At 44.9% G+C, this 23466-nt stretch overlaps 1 protein-coding gene across 11 annotated transcripts in view; it reads left to right on the forward strand.

Annotated features, from left to right (window-relative positions):
* Positions 1–22864, forward strand: part of Prom1 (prominin 1) — a 129664-nt gene extending 106800 nt beyond the window's left edge. For 5 of the 11 annotated variants that reach the window (XM_077803087.1, XM_077803078.1, XM_077803083.1 and 2 more), the window contains 6 exons: positions 1378–1401; positions 6291–6314; positions 8601–8624; positions 12446–12469; positions 16050–16073; positions 22826–22864. In XM_077803087.1, the coding sequence (XP_077659213.1) occupies positions 1378–1401; positions 6291–6314; positions 8601–8624; positions 12446–12469; positions 16050–16073; positions 22826–22847 (142 nt within the window). In that variant the 3' untranslated portion in view covers positions 22848–22864. The remainder of the gene's footprint in view (positions 1–1377; positions 1402–6290; positions 6315–8600; positions 8625–12445; positions 12470–16049; positions 16074–22825) is intronic. The other 6 variants (XM_077803086.1, XM_077803085.1, XM_077803081.1 and 3 more) reach the window with 5 other exon arrangements.
* The last annotated feature ends 602 nt before the right edge of the window (positions 22865–23466 follow it).

A 23466-nucleotide genomic window follows, 5' to 3' on the forward strand; every position in this document is an offset into this window, starting at 1 on the left:
TTGGGAAGGACCTAGGTCCTCACACTCCTGTGAAGGGCAGAAGCAGAGTGTATTGGTGTTGGAAGTCCCAGGCTCTTCTGAGGTTTCTGTATTCTATATTCTGTGTGCAGCCCCTCAGCAGGTTGACAGGCTTTGTTTCAAGGAGAGAAAAAGCACAGACTAACTGCCCCCCTCAGGTTCCCCTGGGGCACCTTCTATGGTCGCTGTTGAAGCAGGGCTGGGTTTCCATCCAGAGCAGCCCACCCTGCAGGGGAGTCCTGGTAGGTGTCCTGGCCAGCCTGCTCTTCTGGGGGCAGTAAAGAAAGGAACAGAAAGTTTCAGGTTAGTGAGGTTGATTTATTTCTAGAAGGGGAGGAAGCAACATCTCAAGACGCTCTTGGAACACAGGGATTCATTTCTGCCTCAGTGAGAACTTCCTTGAGGGCTTGGGTCCGTGTTGGGGTAAATCATGTTGCACAGTCTTGAGTCACTATGTGAGTTCAGTGGCATTTCCTGGAGCCTCAGTGTCCTTATATGTGAAAGGAGACAATAGGATCCCTGCTCACTTGGGGTTGGGAGGTCACAAGGCTAAAATATTCAGCCTTTGACAGTGGAAGCCCTTGCTGGAGTGTTTCTGGTTCATGAGAGTAAGGACAATCTCATCTTCTGGTTACCCTGAGGTTTCTGGTGGAACCCCAAATTGTTCAGAAGAAAAACGTGTCTATTTTGTTAACAAGCCAGGGCCACTTGTCCTCTGGGCTTGCACAGGTGGGAAGGAGGCTTCACAAGCTGTGGGAGAACCCATTGGCCTCCATTCAGTCTAACCTGAGCCCCTTGTACCTTCCCGTGTCTGTGAGTTCCATGAGCGCTCACACCAAATGACTTCAAATGCTGCCGCAACTCAAGACAAAGCCAGGTTTGGGAGCAAAGAGGACAGTGCATGGATAAGGTGCCCAGCCCTCTAGGAAAATCCTTCTGCAGGTCAGGCTAATACAAAGTCAGGAGCAGCTCCACCATTGGTTCCTGAGGAGCCCCCCAGGAAAAGTCTCCTGAAGGGGAACCATGCAGCTTCTGAGTGGCCAAGTCAGTCTCAATGCCTTCACCCTCCCCCTCCCCTGTCATCTTGGTTCTCTCTCTCTCTCTCTCTCTCTCTCTCTCTCTCTCACACTCACACACACACACACACACACACACACACACACACACACGTAGGCCACCCTGGGCTCTCTGTCTGGTGATCTCCTGTGGTTCATGTCCATGTCACTCATCTTGTCATCCTGTCTCTTTAATGGGTCCTATTAACATTATATTGGAGTACAAATGTGGGGGGTGTAACTATAGAGCTGTAATAGTCACAAGAATATCAGTAATTTTGTCTCTCCTTTTTGTATTTTATAGTCTTCAAACTATACCCCCGGAAACGTAAGCATTTTTTTAAAAGAAATTATATTTATTTATGGGATGAGGGGAGGATTTTATTATTTTATGATAGACTTTAATGTTAAATTAATAACATCTTTAAATGACATAGAAATAATAGATACATCTAGGTTATAATTAATTGTGAAAGTTCTTAAAAATAGGACTGGAACATAGAAGGTGCTCTGGAAATATTCTTTGAAGGAATGAATATTTTACATATTAAAATTCCTAACCCATGAAGAAGTTATTTCCAACTTTAGAATCTGCAGATTTAACAAATTGTCACATACCTTTCATGACCCATACATTGTCTTTGTGATCCATGATGTAAACACTTCATTTTAGTGATAACATTGTCTTTTTGGTGTCATTTATTTTTGTTAAAGTATGGACAATGGTAATACTGGTTATGATAAACTTCATGACAAGTCTATTATGACAAGGTAAAGAAGAGTGTGGAAGTGAATGTGTGTCACATGGTGAACCTCTCAACCCATGTACATATTCTGAGATCTCTGCATGCTCTTGATGCCCTGCACTTCTCTCTGGTACTCTGTCAATGTCTAACTCCAATCTTGACCTACATAGCATTTCATGATTTCAGTGACTTCTTAACAATGGAAATGTGAAGCAACTAGAATTTTGTGCCATCAAAAATGCTATTTATAACTCCAGATCATTACGGTTTAAATGCATGTGTACTTTAGCATTTCTCTATATCAAACTAAAGGCTTATTATCTTCCAGATTTACCCTTCTTCCCTTCTCTCATCCATTCTCCTTCCTTCTAATAAATTAGGGTCCAACAGAGAAGGAAATCCAACCTCTCCTCCAAAATAATTTCATTAATTCACATTTTCTAGACGTAAGGCACTTTCCGTGAACCTGGACATTCACTAAATAACTCTGACCTGCCAGGTGTCCTCTTCTGAGACTCCACTAAAACTTGAGATGTACCTGACAACCAGGGGACCTGTATGCATGGGCGGGATAAACTAGGGACATCAGGCCATTCCTGAGCCCTCTTACATAGTGGGTGTGATCTTTATCACCTCCATACAGCTGGCCCCAAACCAGTATTCATTGGCCCCCCAGGAGGTATCTCGGGTGCAAAAGAGTGAGTCTACCATCAGTGTGCAGGTGGATCCACCTTCTCTTGGAAGCCTACACTCCATATGGGACAATCCAGTTTAAAGGTCACCATGTTCTTGGGAGCCTCCAGCATAGGCTCCCAGAAAGAGTTTATGTTGGTAAATATATAGTCCAGGCAAGTGCATCCTTATCTTAAGCAGTGTTGCCTAGTAACAGCCGATGCTCTACCTTTCTCAGACCTCAAAAGGAACAGAACTAAAAAGGTATTTGTGTTTTCAGAAGGATGAAAGGTTTAACCAATTTAAATTATTGAACCTGAAAATAATTTCAAACATTTCAATTTAGTGTGCCATTTAAGGGAAAGACGATGTATTTGTGAATCCAGGCAAAATACAATAAACAAGATCCCTTACAAACAAGAAAATTCCTCCTCACGGTTCTGGAGGTGGCAAGTTCATAGGCAGTACCCCTCCCTGTATCTCACCCAGGTGAAGGAGTGAGCCAGCTCACTGGAGTTTCTTGTCCTAAATTCTTCCCCAAAGGCCTCCACCTCCTAGTGCCATCTACCTGGTGTCTAGGATCTCAACCTATTAATATTTGGGGGGACACAAGTATTCAGAACAAAGCGAAAGTTATAATAATAATAATAATGAAAATAAGGTTTTAAAATGGCAAATTGACTTCATGTCAATTGTTGCCTCTAGTGTAAGGTGGATGTGTGTTGGATTTGGTTGCTAGAGTGCTATGTTGTGAGAGGTGTGAAGATTGATTCAAGGGTCACTTAGCTCAGTGTCCTCCAGGAAGAGTAGACAGGGCTGTGCCCTGCCTCATACACATCTCCCGTTTCACAGGGTTGCATGCTAGGAGGGGATCTTGTACTTATGGACTCCAATTTCAAGGTCAAAGGAGAGTTCTCAACTATCTCTATTGTCCCAACATGTGTTTTTCTAGGACTTTCTGAATTTGTAGAATTGGTTTCTGGTCTTGCCTCCTGTTTGTGAGGTCTGCAGGTGTCCTCTCTGTACCAGGAAGTGTGATTGAGTTGACTTAAAGGATTCTAGCAAGACAGGCAAGCCTGGGCGGAAAGTGTACTGAGGGTCAGGTCTCCTGGTGGCAATGCTGAGGTGGAGTTTGGGATGCGAGGTGTTTGAAGAGAAGTCCAGGTGGACCTTCTGAAGCCTCATATGCCCTGCCAAGAGTTGCCTTCATTGAGCCAAATGGAGACTTTGTGCCCCCACCTCTCTAGCCACTTGGATCTGGGTTTCCCAGGAAAGATAAAGCCCTTGGGCAGTGCAATTGGCAGCAGAGCAGGCCCTGAGAACTCTGGCAGCAGGAGGCCCTCTGCTGACCATGCTCCCCACTGCTGATGGCAAATCCTTTGGGAATCTGGAAGGTACAACATTATGGCTTCCTGAGGAGTAGGAGGCTTGGGAAAGATTGCTGCATTCAGGGTTCATTTTCAATTGAAAGGGAGGGTCAGGTTGTGCTTGGTGGTGCATGCCTGTAGTCCTAGTGACTTGGGAGGCAGAGGCAGAAGGATCACAAGATCAGCCAGTCTCAGCAACTCAGCAAGGCCCTAAGCAAATAGTGAGACCCTGTCTCAAAATTTTAAAAAAAGAAAAAAAGAGGATCATTTTGCAAGTTGATAGCACCCACTTTGAGGTCCCAGACACCTCAAAGCAGTCAGTGCCATGGAACCTTTGCCATTTAGAAGTGATTGTCCAAGCCATAGACATTCACTAACTCCTGGTCTCAGACCTGAGTGCTAGAATAGGAAGCTGTGTGCCATCACCCATCCTGTCATGGCCCTGTCTGAGCTCTTTGCTACATATACAGGCCAAAACCTGCCTCCCCCATAGATGAGCCAACACCGAGCCCCCATTCGATTTGTAGGTGCACCTCACGTGAGTACTCAACACTGAGGGCTTGAGAGGTGTGTGTGAGAGTCCTTGCTTACCAGTTTTTACCCATGTCCCTGCACATGAGAAGACTTGCTAACTCTTGGATTTCATTTACTGTACAAAAGGGGAAAACGATAATGATAGGAAACAGGAAAAGCCCTAGGAGATGTTCAGAAATGAGTGTCTCTTCCCACTTGCTGGTGGGCATTTCATCCTGGGTTGTTAAGGCAGAAATTCACAATCAGTGACTCCCACCCAGTTGTACTAAAGACCACTGAGGACGATTCTGTAGTGATTCTGGGTGTAATGCACATTTGAAGGAGTTGCCTTTGGGAAGGACCTAGCCCCTCACACTCCTGTGAAGGGCAGAAGCAGAGTGTGTTGTCTTGGAAGTCCCAGGCTCTTCTGAGGTTTCTGTATTCTATATTCTGTGTGAAGCCCCACAGCAGGTTGACAGGCTTTGTTTCAAGGAGAGAAAAAGCATAGACTAACTGTCCCCTGGGGCACCTTCTGTGGTAGCTGTTGAAGCAGGGCTGGGTTTCCATCCAGAACAGCCCACCCTGCAGGGGAGTCCTGGTAGGTGTCCTGGCCAGTCTGCTCTTCTGGGGGCAGTAAAGAAAGGGACAGAAAGTTTCAGGTTAGTGGAGTTGATTTATTTTCAGAAGGTGAGGAAGCAGCATCTCAGAAGCTCTTGGAACATCTGGATTCATTTCTGCCCCAAGGAGAACCTTCTCGAGGGCTCTGGGGTCTGTGTTAGAGTAAATCGTGTTGCACATTCTTGTGTCTATGGAAGTTCTATGGCATTTCCTGGAGCCTCAGTGTCCTTATGTGTAAAAGGAGACAATAGCATCTCAGGTCACTTAGGATCGTGTTTGGCCACTCAGAAGCTGCATGGTTCCCCTTCAGGAGACTTTTCCTGGAAGGCTCCTCACCAACCAGTGGTCGAACTGCTCTTGAGTTTGTATTCATCTGACCTGCAGAAGGATTTTCCTTAGTGGGCTGGGTACCTTATCCATGCACTGTCCTCTTTGCTCCCAAACCTGGCTTTGTCTTGAGATGTGGCAGGTTGGTTTGTAAGGTCACAGCCTTTGACAGTGGAAGCCCTTGCTGGAGTGTTTCTGGTTCATGACAGTAATAACAATCTCATCTTCTGGTTACCCTGATGTTTCGGAGGGAACCCAGACGTGTTCAGATGATAAATGTGTGTGTCCATCCTGTTATCAAGCCAGGGCCACTTAGCTTCTGCAATATACAGGTGGGGAGGGGGCTTCAGATGCCATGGGAGACCCCATTGGTCTTCTATTAAGGTTAGTCTGAGTCTCTTGTACCTTCCCGTTTCTGTGAGTTCCATGAGCGCTCACACCAAAAGATTTCAGTTGCTGCCACATCTCAAGACAAAGCCAGGTTTGGGAGCAAAGAGGACAGTGCATGGATAAGGTGCCCAGCCCTCTAGGAAAGGCCTTCTGCAGGTCAGGCTAATACAAAGTCAGGAGCAGCTCCACCATTGGTTCCTGAGGAGCCCCCCAGGAAAAGTCTCCTGAAGGGGAACCATGCAGCTTCTGAGTGGCCAAGTCAGTCTCAACGCCTTCACCCTCCCTCCCCTGTCATTTTGGTTCTCTCTCTCTCTCTCTCTCTCTCTCTTACACACACTCACACACACATACACACACACACACACACACACACACACACACACACACACACACATAGGGCGCCCTGGGTTCTCTGTCTGGTGATATCCTGTGTTTCATGTCCATGTCCCTCATCTCATCATTGTGTCTCTCTGGAATGAGACTATTAATATCCAAGTTAGAGTACAAATGTGCGGGTGTAACTTTAGAGCTGTAATAGTCACAAGAAAACTAGTAATTTTGTTTCTCCTTTTTGTATTTTATAGTCTTGAAACTATCCCCCCAGAAACGTAAGCCTTTTTAAAAGATATTATATTTATACATGGGGTGAGGGAGGATTTTGTTACCCTATGGTGGACTTTAAAGTTAAATTAATAACATCTTTAAATGATATAAAAATAATACACACATCTAGGTAAAAATAAAGTGTAACACTTGTTAAAACACAACTGGAACACAGAAGGAGCTCATGAAATACTCATTGAAGGAATGAATATTATACATGTTAAATTACTAATCCATGAAAAACTCAATTGCATCTTTGAATTCTGCAGATTTAACAAATTGTCACATACCTTTCGTGACCCATATATTGTCTTTGTGATCCATGATATAAACACTTCATATTAGAGATAACATGGTGGTTTTTTTTGGTGTAATTTATTTTTGCTACAATATAGAAAATGGTAATAGTGGTTATAATAAGAATCATTTATATGGTGTTCACAATCCCGTTATGACAAGGTAAAGAAAATCTGGAAATGCATTTGTGCCCCATGGTGAACTTCTCATCCCATGTAGATATTCTGAGCTCTCTGCATGCTCTTGATGCCCTGCACTTCTCTTTGTGTAATACTCTGTCAATGACTAGCTCCAATCTTGACTTACATAGCATTTCATGATGTCATAAGTTTGAAATTTCAGTGACTTCTTAGCAACAGAAAGGTGAAGCAACTAAAATTTGATGTCATTATAAAATGCTACGTATAACTCCAGATGATAACAATTTAAATTCATGCATACTTTAGCATTTCTCTGCATCAGACCAAGTGGTTACTGTCTTCCAGAGATACCCTTCTTCCCTTCTATCATCTATTCTTCCATCCTTCTAATAAATTATGATCAAGCAGAAAAGGAACTCCAACCTCTCCTCCAAAATTTTTTTATGAATTCACATTTTCTGGATGTGAGGCACTTTCCATGAACATGGACAGTCACTAAGTAACTCTGACCTACCAAGTGTCCTCTTCTGAGGCTTCACTAAAACTTGAGATGTACCTGTCAACCAGGGGGCCTGTCTGCTTAAAAGAAGTGGGGCCAGGGTAAGCAAGCGCCAGCAGGGCAGCCCTGAACTCTCCTACTTGAGGGTGTGGTCTTTAACACATTCACAAAGCTGGCCCCAAAATAGAGTTTATTGCCCTCCCACAAGGGGTACCTCAGGTGCAAAGGAGTGAATCTAATATCATTGTGCAAGGAGATCCACCTTCTCTTAGAAGCCTACACTCCACATGGGACAAGCCATTTCAAAAGTTACCATGTTCAGGAGAGCCCCCAGTATAAGCTCCTAGTAAAATTTTATATAAATAAATATATAGTGCTGGCAAGGGCATCCTTATCTTAATCACTGTGGCCTATAACAGCTGATGCTCTACCTTTTTCAGACCTCAAAAGGAACAGAACTAGAAAGGTATTTGTCTCTTCAGAAGGGTAAAAGGTGTTGAGAGCCACAGCAGAAGGGGCCCCAGCAAACTTCCAGCTGCCAGCTGATGATTGGCTCACAGCGGCCCCAGCAAACTTCTAGCTGCCAACGGATTGGCTCCTCTGCGGTGATGCTCATTGGGCTGTTTCCCCGCCCTTTCAGACCATGGAGCTGCTCATTGGAGGACTTTTTTTTTTTTTCCAAAAGAAACGAACTTTATTTTTAGAACACACACACCACACCACTCAGCTCCTCAGAAAAACCCTCAGAGCCCAACTGCCACCACCGGCTTCCCACAAGCCTCTCCACCTCCCCCACTCCTCCTGCTCTTGAGGCCGATTGGCTGGGTCGCGTGGGCTGAGCCAAAAAAAACTCCTGGTTTGACAGTGTAAGCCCTTGCTTGAGGGTTTCTGGTTCATGACACTAATGACACTCTCATGGGTCAGTGCACACAGAAGGTTCCTGGCCCTCTAGGAAAATTTCTCTACAGGTCAGGTTAATACAAAGTCAGGAGCACTCGACCATTGGTTCCTGAAGGGGAACCATGCAGCTTCTAAGAGGCCAAGTCAGTCTCAACTCCTTCACCCTCCCCATACCCTCTCATCTTTATTATTTCTCTCTCTCTCTCTCTCTCTCTCTCTCTCACACACACACACACACATACACAGACAAATGTAGTCCACCATAGGCTCTGTGTCTGGTGATCTCGTGGGTTTCCTATCCGTGTCACTCATCTCCTCAACCTCTCTCTCTGTGGAATGGGTACTATGAACATCCATATTGCAGTGCAATGTTGGGGGTATAGCTGTAGATCCATATAATGCATAATACTCACAAGACAATTAGTAATTGTGTCTCTCCTTTTTGTATTTTATAGTGATGAAACTGCACCCAAGGAAATGTAAGCCTTATTTTTAAAAAAATAATTATATTTATACATGGGATGGGGGAGGATTTTTATTATCCTACGATAGACTTTAAAGTCATATTAAAACATCTTTAAGTGACACAAAATTAATAGATACATCTAGGTAAAAATAAATTGTGATGCCTCTTAAAAATAGGACTGGAACATAGAAGGTGCTCTAGAAATACTCTTTGAAGGAATGACTATGTTACATGTGAAAATTACTAATCCATGAAGAAGTCATTTCCATCTTTGGAATCTGCAGATTTAACAAACTGTCACATACCTTTCATGACCCTTACATTGTCTTTGTGATCCATGATGTAAACACTTCATCTCAGTGATAACATTGTGTTTTTCATGTCATTTATTATGTTACAGTATAAAAATGGTAATAATCATAAAGATGATTATTTGGTGTTCACAATCCTGTTATGACAAGGTCAAGAAAAATCTGGGAGTGCATGTGTGTCCCATGGTGAACTTTCTTATCCCATAGAGACATTCTGAGCTCTCAGCATGCTCTTGATGCCCTGCACTTCTCTCTACGTGATACTCTGTCAATGGGTAGCTCCAGTCATAACCTACATAGCATTTCATTATACCATACATTTGAAATTTATGTATAAAAGATATTTGTGTCTTCAGAAGGGTGAAAGGTTTGCCCAATTTACAATATAGAATATCACAAAAATTTCCAAACTTGTCAATTGAATTTGTCACTTAAGAGAAAGAAAATCATATTTGTGTATCCAGACAAAATATAATAAACAAGATCTCTTACAAACAAGAGAAATTTTTTTCTCATGGTTCTAGAGGTGGCAAGTGCTGGACCAGGTGCTGTCAGGTTCACTGGCTACTTTATAGACAGTGCCCCTCCCTGTATCTCACCCAGGTGAAGGAGTGAGCCAGCTCACTGGAGTGTCTTGTCCTAAATTCTTCCCCAAAGGCTTCCACCTCCTAGTGCCATTCTCATGGCATCTAGGATCTCAACTTATGAAACTTAGGGGAATATAAGCATTGAGACCAAATCAAAAGTGACAATAATAATAATCATAAAGGAAAAAAAATGGTTTCAAAATGTCAAATTGACTTCATCTCATTTGCTGCCTCTAGGATAAGGTGGATATGTGTTGGATTTGGTTGCTAGAGTGCTAGGTTGTGAGAGATTTGAAGATTGATTCAAGGGTCACTTAGCTCAGTCTCCTCCAGGCAGAGTAGACAGGGCTGTGGCCTGCCTCATACACATCTCCCGTTTCATAGGGTAGCATGCTTGAAGGGTACCTTATACTTATGGACTGAAATTTCAAGGTCAAATGAGAATTCTCAACTATCTCTCTTGCCTCAACATCAGTTCTGAATTTGTAGAATTGGTTTCTGGTCTTGCCTCCTGTTTGTGAGGTCTGCAGGTGTCCTCTCTGTACCAGGAAGTGTCATTGAGTTGGCTTAGAGGATTCTAGCAAGACAGGCAAGCCTGGGCGGGAAGTGTGCTGAGGGTCAGGTCTCCTGGTGGCAATGCTGAGGTGGAGTTTGGGATGCGAGGTGTTTGAAGAGAAGTCCAGGTGGACCTTCTGAAGCCTCAGTCCTCTGGGGCAAATATGCCCTGCCAAGAGTTGCCTTCATTGGGCAAAATGGAGACTTTGTGCCCCCACCTCTGTAGCCACTTGGATCTGGGCTGTTCAGGAAAGGGACAGCCCTTGGGCAGTGCAATTGGCAGCAGAACAGACCTTGAGAACTCTGGCAGCAGGAGGCCCTCTGCTAACCATGCTCCCCACTGCTGATGGCAAATCCTGGGAATCTGGAAGGTACAGCATTATGGCTTCCTGAGGAGTAGGAGTCTTTGGAGGGTTTGTTGCAATGATTCATTTTCTAGGGGAGGTTCAGGTTGATGTTGGTGGTACACTCCTGTAGTCCTCGTGACTTGGGAGGCTCAGGCAGGAGGATCACAAGTTCAGCCAGTCTCAGCAATTCAGCAAGGCCCTAAGAAAATAGTGAGACCCTGTCTCAGATTTAAAATAGAAAGAAAGAAAGAAAGAAAGAAAGAAAGAAAGAAAGAAAGAAAGAAAGAAGGAAGGAAGGAAGGAAGGAAGGAAGGAAGGAAGGAAGGAAGGAAGGAAGTAAGTTGGTTATTTTGCAAGTTGATAACACAGACTTTGAGGTCCCAGAAACCTCTCAGGATGCTAACATTGCCATGGACCCTTTGCCATTTAGAAGTGATTGCCAAAGCCATAGACATTCACTAACTCCTGGTCTCAGACCTGAGTGCTGAGAGTAGGCAGCTGTGTGCCATCACCCATCCTGTCATGGCCCTGTCTGAGTCCTTTGCTACATACGCAGGCCAACACCTGCCTCCACCATAGATGAGCCAACACCCGAGGCCCCATTTGATGTGCAGGTGCACCCCACGTGAGTACTCAACACTGAGGGCTTAAGAGGTGTGTGTGAGAGTCCTTGCTTACCAGTTTTTACCCATGTCCCTGCACATGAGAAGACTTGCTAACTCTTGGATTTCATTTACTATACAAAAAGGGAAAACGATAATGATAGGAAACAGGAAAAGCCCTAGGAGATGTTCAGAAATGAGTGTCTCTTCCCACTTGCTGGTGGGCATTTCATCCTGGGTTGTCAAGGCAGAAATTCACAATCAGTGACTCCCACCCAGTTGTACTAAAGACCATTGAGGACGATTCTGTAGTGATTCTGGGTGTAATGCACATTTGAAGGAGTTGCCTTTGGGAAGGACCTAGGTCCTCACACTCCTGTGAAGGGCAGAAGCAGAGTGTGTTGGTGTTGGAAGTCCCAGGCTCTTCTGAGGTTTCTGTATTCTATATTCTGTGTGCAGCCCACAGCAGGTTGACAGGCTTTGTTTCAAGGAGAGAAAAAGCACAGACTAACTGCCCCCCTCAGGTTCCCCAGGGGCACCTTCTGTGGTAGCTGTTGAAGCAGGGCTGGGTTTCCATCCAGAACAGCCCACCCTGCAGGGGAGTCCTGGTAGGTGTCCTGGCCAGTCTGCTCTTCTGGGGGCAGTAAAGAAAGGGACAGAAAGTTTCAGGTTAGTGGAGTTGATTTATCAGAAGATGAGGAAGCAGCATCTCAGAAGCTCTAGGAACATCTGGATTCATTTCTGCCCCAATGAGACCCTCCCTGAGGGCTCTGGGGTCTGTGTTGGGGTAAATTCTGTTGCGCTCTCTTGTGTCATTATGTAAGGACTCTGACATTTCCTGGAGCCTCGGGGTCCTTATGTGTAAAAGGTGACAATAGGATCCCTGCTCACTTAGGGTTGTGAGGTCCTAGGGTAAAATATTCAGCCTTTGACAGCATAAGCCCTTGCTTGAGGGTTTCTGGTTCATGACAGTGATGGCAATCTCATGGGTCAATGCACACAGAAGGTATCCAGCCCTCTAGGAAAGTCCTTCAGCAGGGCAGGCTAATATAAGTTCAGGAGGAGTTTCACTATTGAATCAAAGGAGTTCCCCAGGAAAAGTCTCCTGAAGGGGAACCATGCAGCTTCTGAGTGGCCAAGTCAGTCTCAATGCCTTCCCCCTCCCCTCCCCTGTCATCTTGGTTATATCTTACACACACACACACACACACACACACACACACACACACAAACACACACATGAGTCCTCTATGGGCTCTGTGTCTGGTGATCTCGTGGGTTTCGTGTCCATGTCACTCCTCTGGTCATCCTGTCTCTCTGGAATGGGCACTGTATCATCCATGTTGGAGTACATTTGTGAGGGGTGTGGCTGTAGAGCTGTAATATTCACAAGACAATTAGTAATTTTGTCTCTCCTTTTTGTATTTTATAGTGATGAAACAGAACCCACGGAAACGTAAGCCTTTTTTAAAAAAAAAACACATATCTATACATGTTATGGGGGAGGATTGTTTAATCCCATGGTGGCCTTTAAAGTTATATTAATAACATCTTTATATTTCATAAAAATAATAGATACTTCTAGATAAAAATAAAGTGTGACACCTCTTAAAAAGAGGACTGCACATAGAAGGCATTTAGAAACAGTCGTTGACCAAATGAGAATTTTACATGTTAAAATGACTAATCCATAAATAAGTTACTTCCATCTTTGGAATATGCATACTTAACAAATTATCACTTACCTTTCCTGACCCATACATTGTCTTTGTGATCCATGATATACACATTTCATCTTAGAGATAACATGGTGTTTTCAGTGTCATTTATTTTTGTTACATTATAGAAATTGGTAATAGAAATCATTTATATGGTGTTCACAATCCTGTTATGACAAGGTCAAGAAAAATCTGGAAGTGCATGTGTGTCCCATAGTGAACCTTGTCTTCCCATGTAGATCTTCTGAGATCTCTGCATGCTCTGGATGCCCTGCTCTTCTCTCTGCCTGATACTCTAGCAATGACTAGCTCCAATCATTTCATGATACCATAAATTTGAAATTTCAGTGACTGCTTAGCAAAGGAAATGTGAAGCAACTAAACTTTAGTTTTATCCTAAAATGCTGCTTGTATAACTTCAGATTATTATGGTTTAAATGCATGCACATTTTATCATTTCTCTGCATCAAACTAAGAGCTTACTGTCTTCCAGATTTACCCTTCTTCCCTTCTCTCATCCAGTCTTCTTTTTTCTAATAAATTATGGTCAACCAGAAAAGTACCTCCAACCTCTCCTCCAAAATCAAATCCCGACCTCATATTTTCTGGACAGAAGCCACTTTCTGAGAACCTGGACATTCACTAAGTAACTCTGAGCATTACCTGCCAGGTGACCTCTTCTGGGTGTCCACTAAAACTTGAGATGTACCTGTCAACCAGGGGGCCTGTCTGCTGAGAAGGAGTGGGGCCAAGAAAAGCAAAGTCCTGCAGGGCAGCTTGAGTCTTCCTAGTTAGTGGATGCGGTCTCTCTCAGGTCCACACAGCTGGTCATTGGCAACCCCCCCACCCCCAAGAGATACCTGAGGTTCAAAGGAGTGAGTCTAACATCAGTGTGTAGGGGGATCCACCTTCTCTGAGAAGCCTACACCCCACATGGGCAATCCAGTTAAATGGTCACCATGTTCAGAGGAGCCCCTAGCATGAGCTCCCCATAAGAGTATGTGTAGATAAATATATGCTCTTGGCAAGTGCATCCTTATCTTAATCACTGTGGCCTGTAACAGCTGATGCTCTACCTTTGTCAGACCTCAAAAGGAACAGAACCAGAAAGGTATTTGTCTCTTCAGAAGGGGAAAGTTTTATCCAACTTACAATATAGAATATCACAAAAATTTCCAAACTTTTCAATTTAATTTGCCATTTAAGGGGAAGGAAATGGTATTTGTGTATCCAGGCAAAATACTATAAACAGGATCCCTTACAAACAAGAGAAATTTCTTCCTCATGTATCTGGAGGTGGCAAGTCCTACAGCAGGGGCTGTCAGGTTCACTGGGTTGTTCATACATGGTGCCCCTCCCTGTGTCTCACACAGGTGAAGGAGTGAGCCAGGTCAACGGGATTGCTTGTCCCCAAAGGCCTCCACATCCTAGTGCCATCCTCCTGGAGACTAGGATTTCAACTTATGTATATTAGGGTGACACAAGCATTCAGACCAAAGCAAAAGTAATAATAACAACAACAACAACAACAACAAAGGAACAATAAGGTTTCAAAATGTCAAATTGACTTCATCTCATCTGCTGCCTCTAGGATAAGGTGATGTGTGTTGCATTTGGTTGCTAGAGTGCTGTGTTGTGAGAGATGTGAAGATTGATTCAAGGGTCACTTAGCTCAGACTCCTCCAGGCAGAGTAGACAGGGCTGTGACCTGTCTCATATACATCTCCCATTTCATAGGATAGCGTATTAGGAGGGGATCTTATGCTTATGGACTGAAATTTCAAGGTCAAATGAGAGTTCTCAGGTATCATAATGCCTGAACATCAGTTCTTATAGGACTTTCTGAATTTGTAGAATTGGTTTCTGGTCTTGCCTTCTGTTTGAGAGGTCTGCAGGTATCCTCTATGTACCAATAATTGTTATTGAGTTGGCTTACAGAATTTTAGCAAGACAGGCAAGCCTGGGAGAGAAGTGTACTGAGGGTTGGGTCTCCTGGTGGCAATGCTGAGGTGGAGTTTGGGATTCGAGGTGTTTGAAGAGAAGTCCAGGTGGACCTTCTGAAGCCTCAGTCCTCTGGGGCAAATATGCCCTGCCAAGAGTTGCCTTCATTGGGCAAAATGGAGACTTTGTGCCCCTACCTCTCTAGGCACTTGGATCAGGGCTGCCCAGGAAAGACAAAGCCCTTGGGCAGTGCAATTGGCAGCAGAGCAGGCCCTGAGAACTCTGGCAGCAGGAGGCCCTCTGCTGACCATGCTCCCCACTGCTAATGGCAAGTGTCTTGGGAATGTGGAAGGTACAGCATTATGGCTTCCTGAGGAGTAGGAGGCTTGGGAGAGTTTGCTGCATCTAGGATTCCTTTGCAATTGAAAGGGAGGGTCAGGTTGGGCTTGGTGGTGCATGCCTGTAGTCCTAGTGACTTAAGAGGCTGAGGTAGGAGGATGACAATTTCAGTCATTCTCAGCACCTCAGCAAGGTCCCAAGCAAATAGTGAGACCTTCAAAATTAAATGAAAGAAAGAAAAAATAAAGAAAGTAAGTCATTTTGCAAGTTTATAACACAGACTTTGAGGTCCCAGAAACCTCTTAGCACACTAACATTGCCATAAGCCCTTTTCCATTTAGAAGTGAGTGTCAAAGCCATAGACATTCACTAACTCCTGGTCTCAGACCTGAGTGCTGAGAGTAGGCAGCTGTATGCCATCACCCATCCTGTCATGGCCCTGTCTGAGCCCTTTGCTACATACACAGGCCAACACCTGCCTCCAGTATAGATAAGACAACACCTGAACCCCATTCAATTTGCAGGTGTACCCCACGTGAGTACAATCTCATTGGTCAGTGCATACAGAAGGTGCCCAGCCCTCTAGGAAAGTCCTTCTGCAGGTCAGGCTAATACAAAGTCAGGAGCAGCTCCACCATTGGTTCCTGAGGAGCCCCCCAGGAAAAGTCTCCTGAAGGGGAACCATGCAGCTTCTGAGTGGCCAAGTCAGTCTCAACGCCTTCACCCTCCCATCCCTCCCCTCTCATCTTTGTTACTTCTCTCTCTCTCTCTCTCTCTCTCTCTCTCTCTCTCTCTCTCTCTCACACACACACACACACACACACACACACACACACACACACACACGTAGTCCACCGTAGGCTCCACGTCTGGTGATCTCCTGGGTTTCGTGCCCATGTCTCTCATCTCCTCAACCTGTCTCTCTGGAATGTGTACTATGAACATCATATTGGAGTACAAATGTGGGAGGTGTAACTGTAGAGCCCTAATAGTCATAAGAAAATTAGTAATTTTGTCTCTCCTTTTTGTATTTTATAGTGGTGCACCTGGAAGCAAAAAAATGTAAGCCTTTTTTTAAAAAAATTATATTACTACATGAGATTGAGGAGGATTTTATTATTGTATGAAGTACTTTAAAGTTAAATTAATAACATCTTTAAATGACATAGAAATATTAAATACATCTAGGTGAAAATAAATTGTGACACCTCTTAAAAAAGGACTGGCACATAGAAGGAGCTCAAGAAATACTCATTTACCGAATGAGTATTTCACATAATAAAATTATAAAATCATGAAGAAGTTATTTCCATATTTGGAATCTGCATATTTAACAAATTGTCACATACTCTTTGTGAGTCATACGTTGTCTTTGTGATCCATGGTGTAAATACTTCATCTTGGAGATATCATGATGTTATTGGTGTCACTTATTTTTGTTACAGTATGAAAAATGGTAATAGTGTTTATCATAAAGATCATTGATATAGTGTTCACAATCCTGTTATGACGAGGTCAAAAAAGTCTGAAAGTGCATGAGTGTCCCGTGGTGAACCTTCTCACCCTATGTAGATATTCTGAACTCTCTGCATGCAATTGATGCCCTGCACTTCTCTCTGAGTCATACTCTGTCAATGACTAGCTTCAATCTTGACTTATGTAGCATTTCATGATGCCATAAGTTTGAAATTTCAGTGATTTCTTAGCAATGGAAATGTGAAACAACTAAAATTTTGTGTCATCCTAAAATGCTAAGTATAACTCCGGATCATTACGGTTTAAATGCATGCACACTTTAACATTTCTCTGCATCAAACTAAGAGCTTACTGTCTTCCAGATTTACCCTTCTTCCCTTCTCTCATCCATTCTTCTTTTTTCTAATAAATTATGGTCAACCAGAAAAGTACCTCCAACCTCTCCTCCAAAATCAAATCCCGACCTCATATTTTCTGGACAGAAGCCACTTTCCGTGAACTTGTACATTCACTAAGTAATTCTGACCTGCCAGGTGTCCTCTTCTGAGACTCCACTAAAACTTGAGATGTACCTGACAACCAGGAGCCCTGTCTGCTGAGAAGAAGTGGGGCCAGGATAAGGAAGGGCCAGCAGGCATCAGCGAGCCCTCTTACTTAGTGGATATGGTCAAGTCCACACAGCTGACCCCAAACCAGTGTTCTTTGCCCCCCGCCAGGAGGTACCTCAGGTGCAAAGGAGTGAGTCTGATATCAGTGCGCAGGGGAATTCACCTTCTCTGGAAGCCTACACTTCACATGGGACAATCTAGTTAAAAGGTCACCATGTTCAGAGGAGCCCCCAGCATGGGCTCCCACTAAGAGTTTATATAGAAAAAAATATTTAGCAAATATATAATCCTAGCATCCTAATTCAGTGTTGCCTAGTAACAACTGATGCTCTACCTTCGTCAGATCTCAAAAGGAACAGATATAGAAAGGTATTTCTCTCCTCAAAATGGTGAAAGGTTTACCTAGTTTACAATATTGAATATGACGAAAATTTCCAAACTTTTCAATTTAATTTGCCATTTAAAGGGAAGGAAATTGTATTTGTGTATCCAGGCAAAATGCTATAAACAAGATCGTTTACAAACAAGAGAAATTTTTCCCTCATGGTTCTGGAGGTGGCAAGTGCTAGACCAGGTGAAGTCAGGTTCACTGGCTTGTTCATAGACGGTGCCCCTCCCTGTGTCTCACCCAGGTGAAGGAGTGAGCCAGCTCACTGGGGTTGCTTGCCTAAACCTATCCCCAATGGCCTCCACCTCCTAGTGCATTCTCCTGGTGTCTAGGATCTCAACTTACAAATATTAGGGGGACATAACTTTCAGACCAAAGCAAAAGAGATAATAATAATAATAATAGAACAAAAAAGGTTTCAAAATGCCAAATTAACCTCATCTCATTTGCTACCTCTAGGATAAGGTGATGTGTGTTGGATTTGGTTGCTAGAGTGCTAGGTTGTGAGAGATGTGAAGATTGATTCAAGGGTCACTTAGCTCAGTGTCCTCCAGGCAGAGTAGACAGGGCTGTGGCCTGCCTCATACACATCTCCCGTTTCACAGGGTTGCATGCTAGAAGGGGATCTTATACTTATGGACTGAAATTTCAAGGTCAAATGAGAGTTCTCAACTATCTCTCTTGCCCCAACATCAGTTCTTCTAGGACTCTCTGAATTTGTAGAATTGTTTTTTGGTCTTGCCTTCTGTTTGCAAGGTCTGCAGGTGTCTTCTCTGTACCAGGAAGTGTCAGTGAGTTGGCTTAGAGGATTCTAGCAAGACAGGCAAGCCTGGGAGGGAAGTGTACTGAGGGTCAGGTCTCCTGGTGGCAATGCTGAGGTGGAGTTTGGGATGCGAGGTGTTTGAAGAGAAGTCCAGGTGGACCTTCTGAAGCCTCAGTCCTCTGGGGCAAATATGCCCTGCCAAGAGTTGCCTTCATTGGGCAAAATGGAGACTTTGTGTCCCCACCTCTCTAGCTGCTTGGATCTGGGCTGCTCAGGAAACACAAAGCCCTTGGGCAGTGCAATTGGCAGCAGAGCAAGCCCTGAGGACTCTGGCAGCAGGAGGCCCTCTGCTGACCATGCTCCCCACTGCTGATGGCAAGTTCCTTGGGAATGTGGAAGGTACAGCATTATGGCTTCCTGAGTAGTAGGAGGCTTGGGAGAGTTTGCTGCATCCAGAATTCCTTTGCAATTGAAAGGGAGGGTCAGGTTGTGCTTGGTGGTGCATGCCTGTAGTCCTAGTGACTTGGGAGGCAGAGGCAGAAGGATCACAAGTTCAGCAAGTCTCAGCAATTCAGCAAGGCCCCAAGCAAATAGTGAGACCCTGTCTCAAAATTAAATAAAAAGAAAGAAAAAAAGAGGGTCATTTTGCAAGTTGATAACACAGACTTTGAGGTCCCAGAAACCTCTCAGCACACTAACATTGCCATGGACCCTTTGCCATTTAGAAGTGATTGCCAAAGCCATAGACATTCACTAACTCCTGGTCTCAGACCTGAGTGCTGAGAGTAGGCAGCTGTATGCCATCACCCATCCTGTCATGGCCCTGTCTGAGCCCTTTGCTACATAGGCGGACCAAAACCTACCTCTGACATAGATAAGACAACACCCAAGACACCATTTGATGTGCAGGTGCACCCCACGTGAGTACTCAACACTGAGGGCTTAAGAGGTGTGTGTGAGAGTCCTTGCTTACCAGTTTTTACCCATGTCCCTGCACATGAGAAGACTTGCTAATTCTTGGATTTCATTTACTGTACAAAAAGGGAAAACAATAATGATAGGAAACAGGAAAAGCCCTAGGAGATGTTCAGAAATGAGTGTCTCTTCCCACTTGCTGGTGGGCATTTCATCCTGGGTTGTTAAGGCAGAAATTCACAATCAGTGACTCCCACCCAGTTGTACTAAAGACCATTGAGGACGATTCTGTAGTGATTCTGGGTGTAATGCACATTTGAAGGAGTTGCCTTTGGGAAGGACCTAGGTCCTCACACTCCTGTGAAGGGCAGAAGCAGAGTGTATTGGTGTTGGAAGTCCCAGGCTCTTCTGAGGTTTCTGTATTCTATATTCTGTGTGCAGCCCCACAGCAGGTTGACAGGCTTTGTTTCAAGGAGAGAAAAAGCACAGACTAACTGCCCCCCTCAGGTTCCCCTGGGGCACCTTCTGTGGTAGCTGTTGAAGCAGGGCTGGGTTTCCATCCAGAACAGCCCACCCTGCAGGGGAGTCCTGGTAGGTGTCCTGGCCAGCCTGCTCTTCTGGGGGCAGTAAAGAAAGGGACAGAAAGTTTCAGGTTAGTGGAGTTGATTTATCAGAAGGTGAGGAAGCAGCATCTCAGAAGCTCTAGGAACATCTGGATTCATTTCTGCCCCAAGGAGAACCTTCTCGAGGGCTCTGGGGTCCAAGTTGGGGTAAATCGTGTTGAGTGACAATCTTGTGTCACTATGTGAGTTCAGTGGCATTTCCTGGAGCCTCAGTGTCCTTATGTGTAAAAGGAGACAATAGGATCCCTGCTCACTTAGGGTTGGGAGGTCCTAGGGTAAAATATTCAGCCTTTGACAGCATAAGCCCTTGCTTGAGGGTTTCTGGTTTATGACAGTAATGACAATCTCATCTTCGTGTAATACTGATATTTCTGATGGAACCCAGATGTGTTCAGAAGATAAATGTGTCTGTCCATCCTGTTATCAATCCAGGGCCACTTAGCTTATGGGCTTACACAGGTGGGTAGGGGGCTTCAGATGCCACTGGGTCTTCCATTCAGTTTAACCTGAGCCCCTTGTACCTTCCTGTTGGTGTAAGTTCCATGAGTGCTCACACCAAAAGACTTCAAATGCTGCCACATCTCAAGACAAAGCCAGGTTTGGGAGCAAAGAGGACAGTGCATGGATAAGGTGCCCAGCCCTCTAGGAAAGTCCTTCTGCAGGTCAGGCTAATACAAAGTCAGGAGCAGCTCGACCATTGGTTCCTGAGGAGTCTCCCAGGAAAAGTCTCCTGAAGGTGAACCATGCAGCTTCTGAGTGGCCAAGTCAGTCTCAACGCCTTCACCCTCCCATCCCTCCCTCCCCTGTCATCTTTGTTATTTCACACAAACACACACGCACACACACACACACACACACACACACACACCCATTCTCTCCTATTAGTTCACTGCATGCTCTGTGGCTGGTCGTTTGCTTCTGTCTGAAGAAAGATGCAACAATCACCCCGGGAGCCTGGAGAAGCCTGGCATTGCCTCCAGGGGTGCTTCTACCTCCCATATAAGTGCCCCGCCCAGGGGCAGGCATTGAGGGGCTTATTTCCCAGACTTCTGTGTATTTTTTTCTGTGTGTGTGGAGACAAACCTATTCTATGTAGCTCTACCTGAGAGAATAGGAGAAAAAAAATTGCTCCTTTCTGTTCCACAGTATCTCCAGGGTAGCGGCATGTGTTGGCCTAGCAGCCCTGGGCTTCGGGTCAGGCCATCTGCCCTGCTTTATCCTGCACACCCCTCTGAGCCCTTCACAGCCGCCCCCCATTTTCAGGAGGACTTGGGGATATAAACACTGGGCCCCAGGTCCCACGGCCAGTCCCAGGCCAGCTGGGGTCTGAGCTCTTCTTTCTCCTGTTCTCCCAAAGGCCAGGGCAGTAGTTAGGTTCCCTAGGCAGAAGTTGACAGAAAAAAGGGATAAGAAAGAGGCAAATGGTACCTCAAAGTTCAGTTTCTCTGGAAAAGAGAGAAATCTGGGTTTCAGATGAACGTTTCCTTTTGTAATGTTTAAAAAAGGCATGTTGAGGAAAAACCCAGCACAGGTCCAAGGAGGTACTCCTGTGGACCGTGGCCTTCTCCTTGCTGAAGCTGTGAGTGTGCTCTTCCTGCAGCCCAGTGCTGCAGCAGGAAGGAGCAGAAGGGGACCCCGGTGACACTGAGGGAGCAGCAGCCGCCCCCTCACTGCACGGGCTTTGGCCGTGCTGGCCTAGTGGAAAGTGCATGGGGCCCTTTGGCTGTGTGACGCTCCAGGCCTTGGGGCCACAGGGCCCAGCGGATTCTGTCTACTGGCTGCCTCTTATCTGTGGGTCTGGCTGCCAGAGTCCTGTGTTGTTTGCCATCTGGAGCGTGAATCCACACTAACTTGACGCGTGCCACCTCGGCGTGGTGCCTGCTCTGGGAGACACGTGCCCTGCTGTCATTCCTTGGCTTCTGTTATTATTTTATTAGGGTGAGTGCCCAAGAGGTTGTAGTTCACAGCCTGAATTCTCATAACCTCCAGCTGTCCCATCCAAGGACCTATTGTCCCTTTCACATCAGAAGCTTCCAGAATTAGTTCCAGTTGCTTGAATTGGTTCAATTGAATTAGTTCAATTGTTTGTTACCTGGTTCTGAAGTTTCTTGAACACCCTCTTTTCCAAGGTAGGGAGAGTTGTTTGGTCTAGAGTTCCTCAGAGAGGGCATGGCTAGGCAGAAGACCCAGTAGGTCAGTTTGTGTGCCCAGCACCCCTGAGGATGATCTCAGAGCCCACTGGCCTTCATAGTGTTCAGCCCAGGGCCTGATGCTGTGGGCCAAAGCAGGACCCTGAGCAGGCTCCTGCCTGTACCCTTCCACAGGGACCCCTGAGCCCTTCAATAGAGCCTGCGTGTTTATTTAATGCATAAAAAAAAAAAAGAGAGAGAGAGAGAGAGAGAGAAGACACACAGGAGTAAGTGGATGTGGCTGCCAAAGTTAAATGATGAGTTTGGAGGAATGCCTGCCCTGCAGGGGCTCTGACACCCCACCGCTCTTCCCCTCTTCCTGGGGCTCTCTGCAGCACTGAGTGCTGATGTGCCTGGCACATCCTGCAGGGTCCAAAGGGCTGTGATGCCCTAAGTCACGGGGGGTGGGAGTGGGGTCCAAACTGAAGGGAGTTTGTGGTCTCCCCTCGCACTCCCTCGAACACCCTCGCACACTCTCACAGACCCTGTTCTGGTTGTCAAGGCCGTGACTGTGGAGACAGTTAGGATAGCGTAGGACAACTGTTGACTGTTAACCAGAGAGCCGGTAAGGATGCACACCATCTGGACGCACAGGTGGGCACACCTGGCCACACGTGGTAACAGGGCCCCTGAAGAACTCCTGTCTTCTGGTCCTTGCAGCTGGGCTTCTGCTGTGGGGTCTGGGTTCTGCTGGTCTGCTATTTTGGACACATGTTCACAGTGACCCTTACCCGTTCCAGCCTCAGTTCTGCTTGTCCGTCTCTCTCTATATCTCCTCTGCCAGGTGATGACGCCGCCCAGGGCCTGGCCTGCAAGTGTTATATTTATGTTTCGTTTTTTTTTTTCTTTTAGCTCGTTACAATATTATTTCTGAGGTTGAAATTGTTTGAGGTAAGTTTGATGCTTTCATGTAAAATAATTTATAGTACTATAGTTTTTTAATTTTTTTAGATTATTAAAACATAGATCATCTTAAGTGGAAAATCTAGGTCAATGTATGGGTTAGACAGTTTGATTTTGCATATATATGTATATGTTTATTATAATGACTTTACATGACTGTGTCATATATGGTCCTGTGTATGTATGTATACAAACAAAAACACAGACATGATGGTTGTATTTATCATAATAAGAATTTTTTCTTATAGTAAAAATAAATTCCTAGGTATTTATGCACTAACCATGTACCTTGTTCTTTAGACATGTTTATATTTTAAATATAAAAATATTTTGTATTGTTTTACAACAAACATTTCTGTGATCATTTGGTTTTTTAAAAAAATAATTCAGAAACTAAAATGATGGGTCAGGACAAATAAGGTTGGACAGGACAATGGCCTCTAGAACCAGTTGTCCCTGGAGTCTTGTAGGAATCACTTAGGATGATGTGTTCATGGTTTCTTGGCCAGGGCAAAGCCAAATTCTGAAATTTTGTCTGACCTTTGTTTCAGCATCAAGACACACAAAGTGGAAGGAATGAGACTGTTGGT

Source organism: Urocitellus parryii, chromosome 10 (assembly GCF_045843805.1).
Source record: "Urocitellus parryii isolate mUroPar1 chromosome 10, mUroPar1.hap1, whole genome shotgun sequence".
NCBI lineage: Eukaryota > Metazoa > Chordata > Mammalia > Rodentia > Sciuridae > Urocitellus > Urocitellus parryii.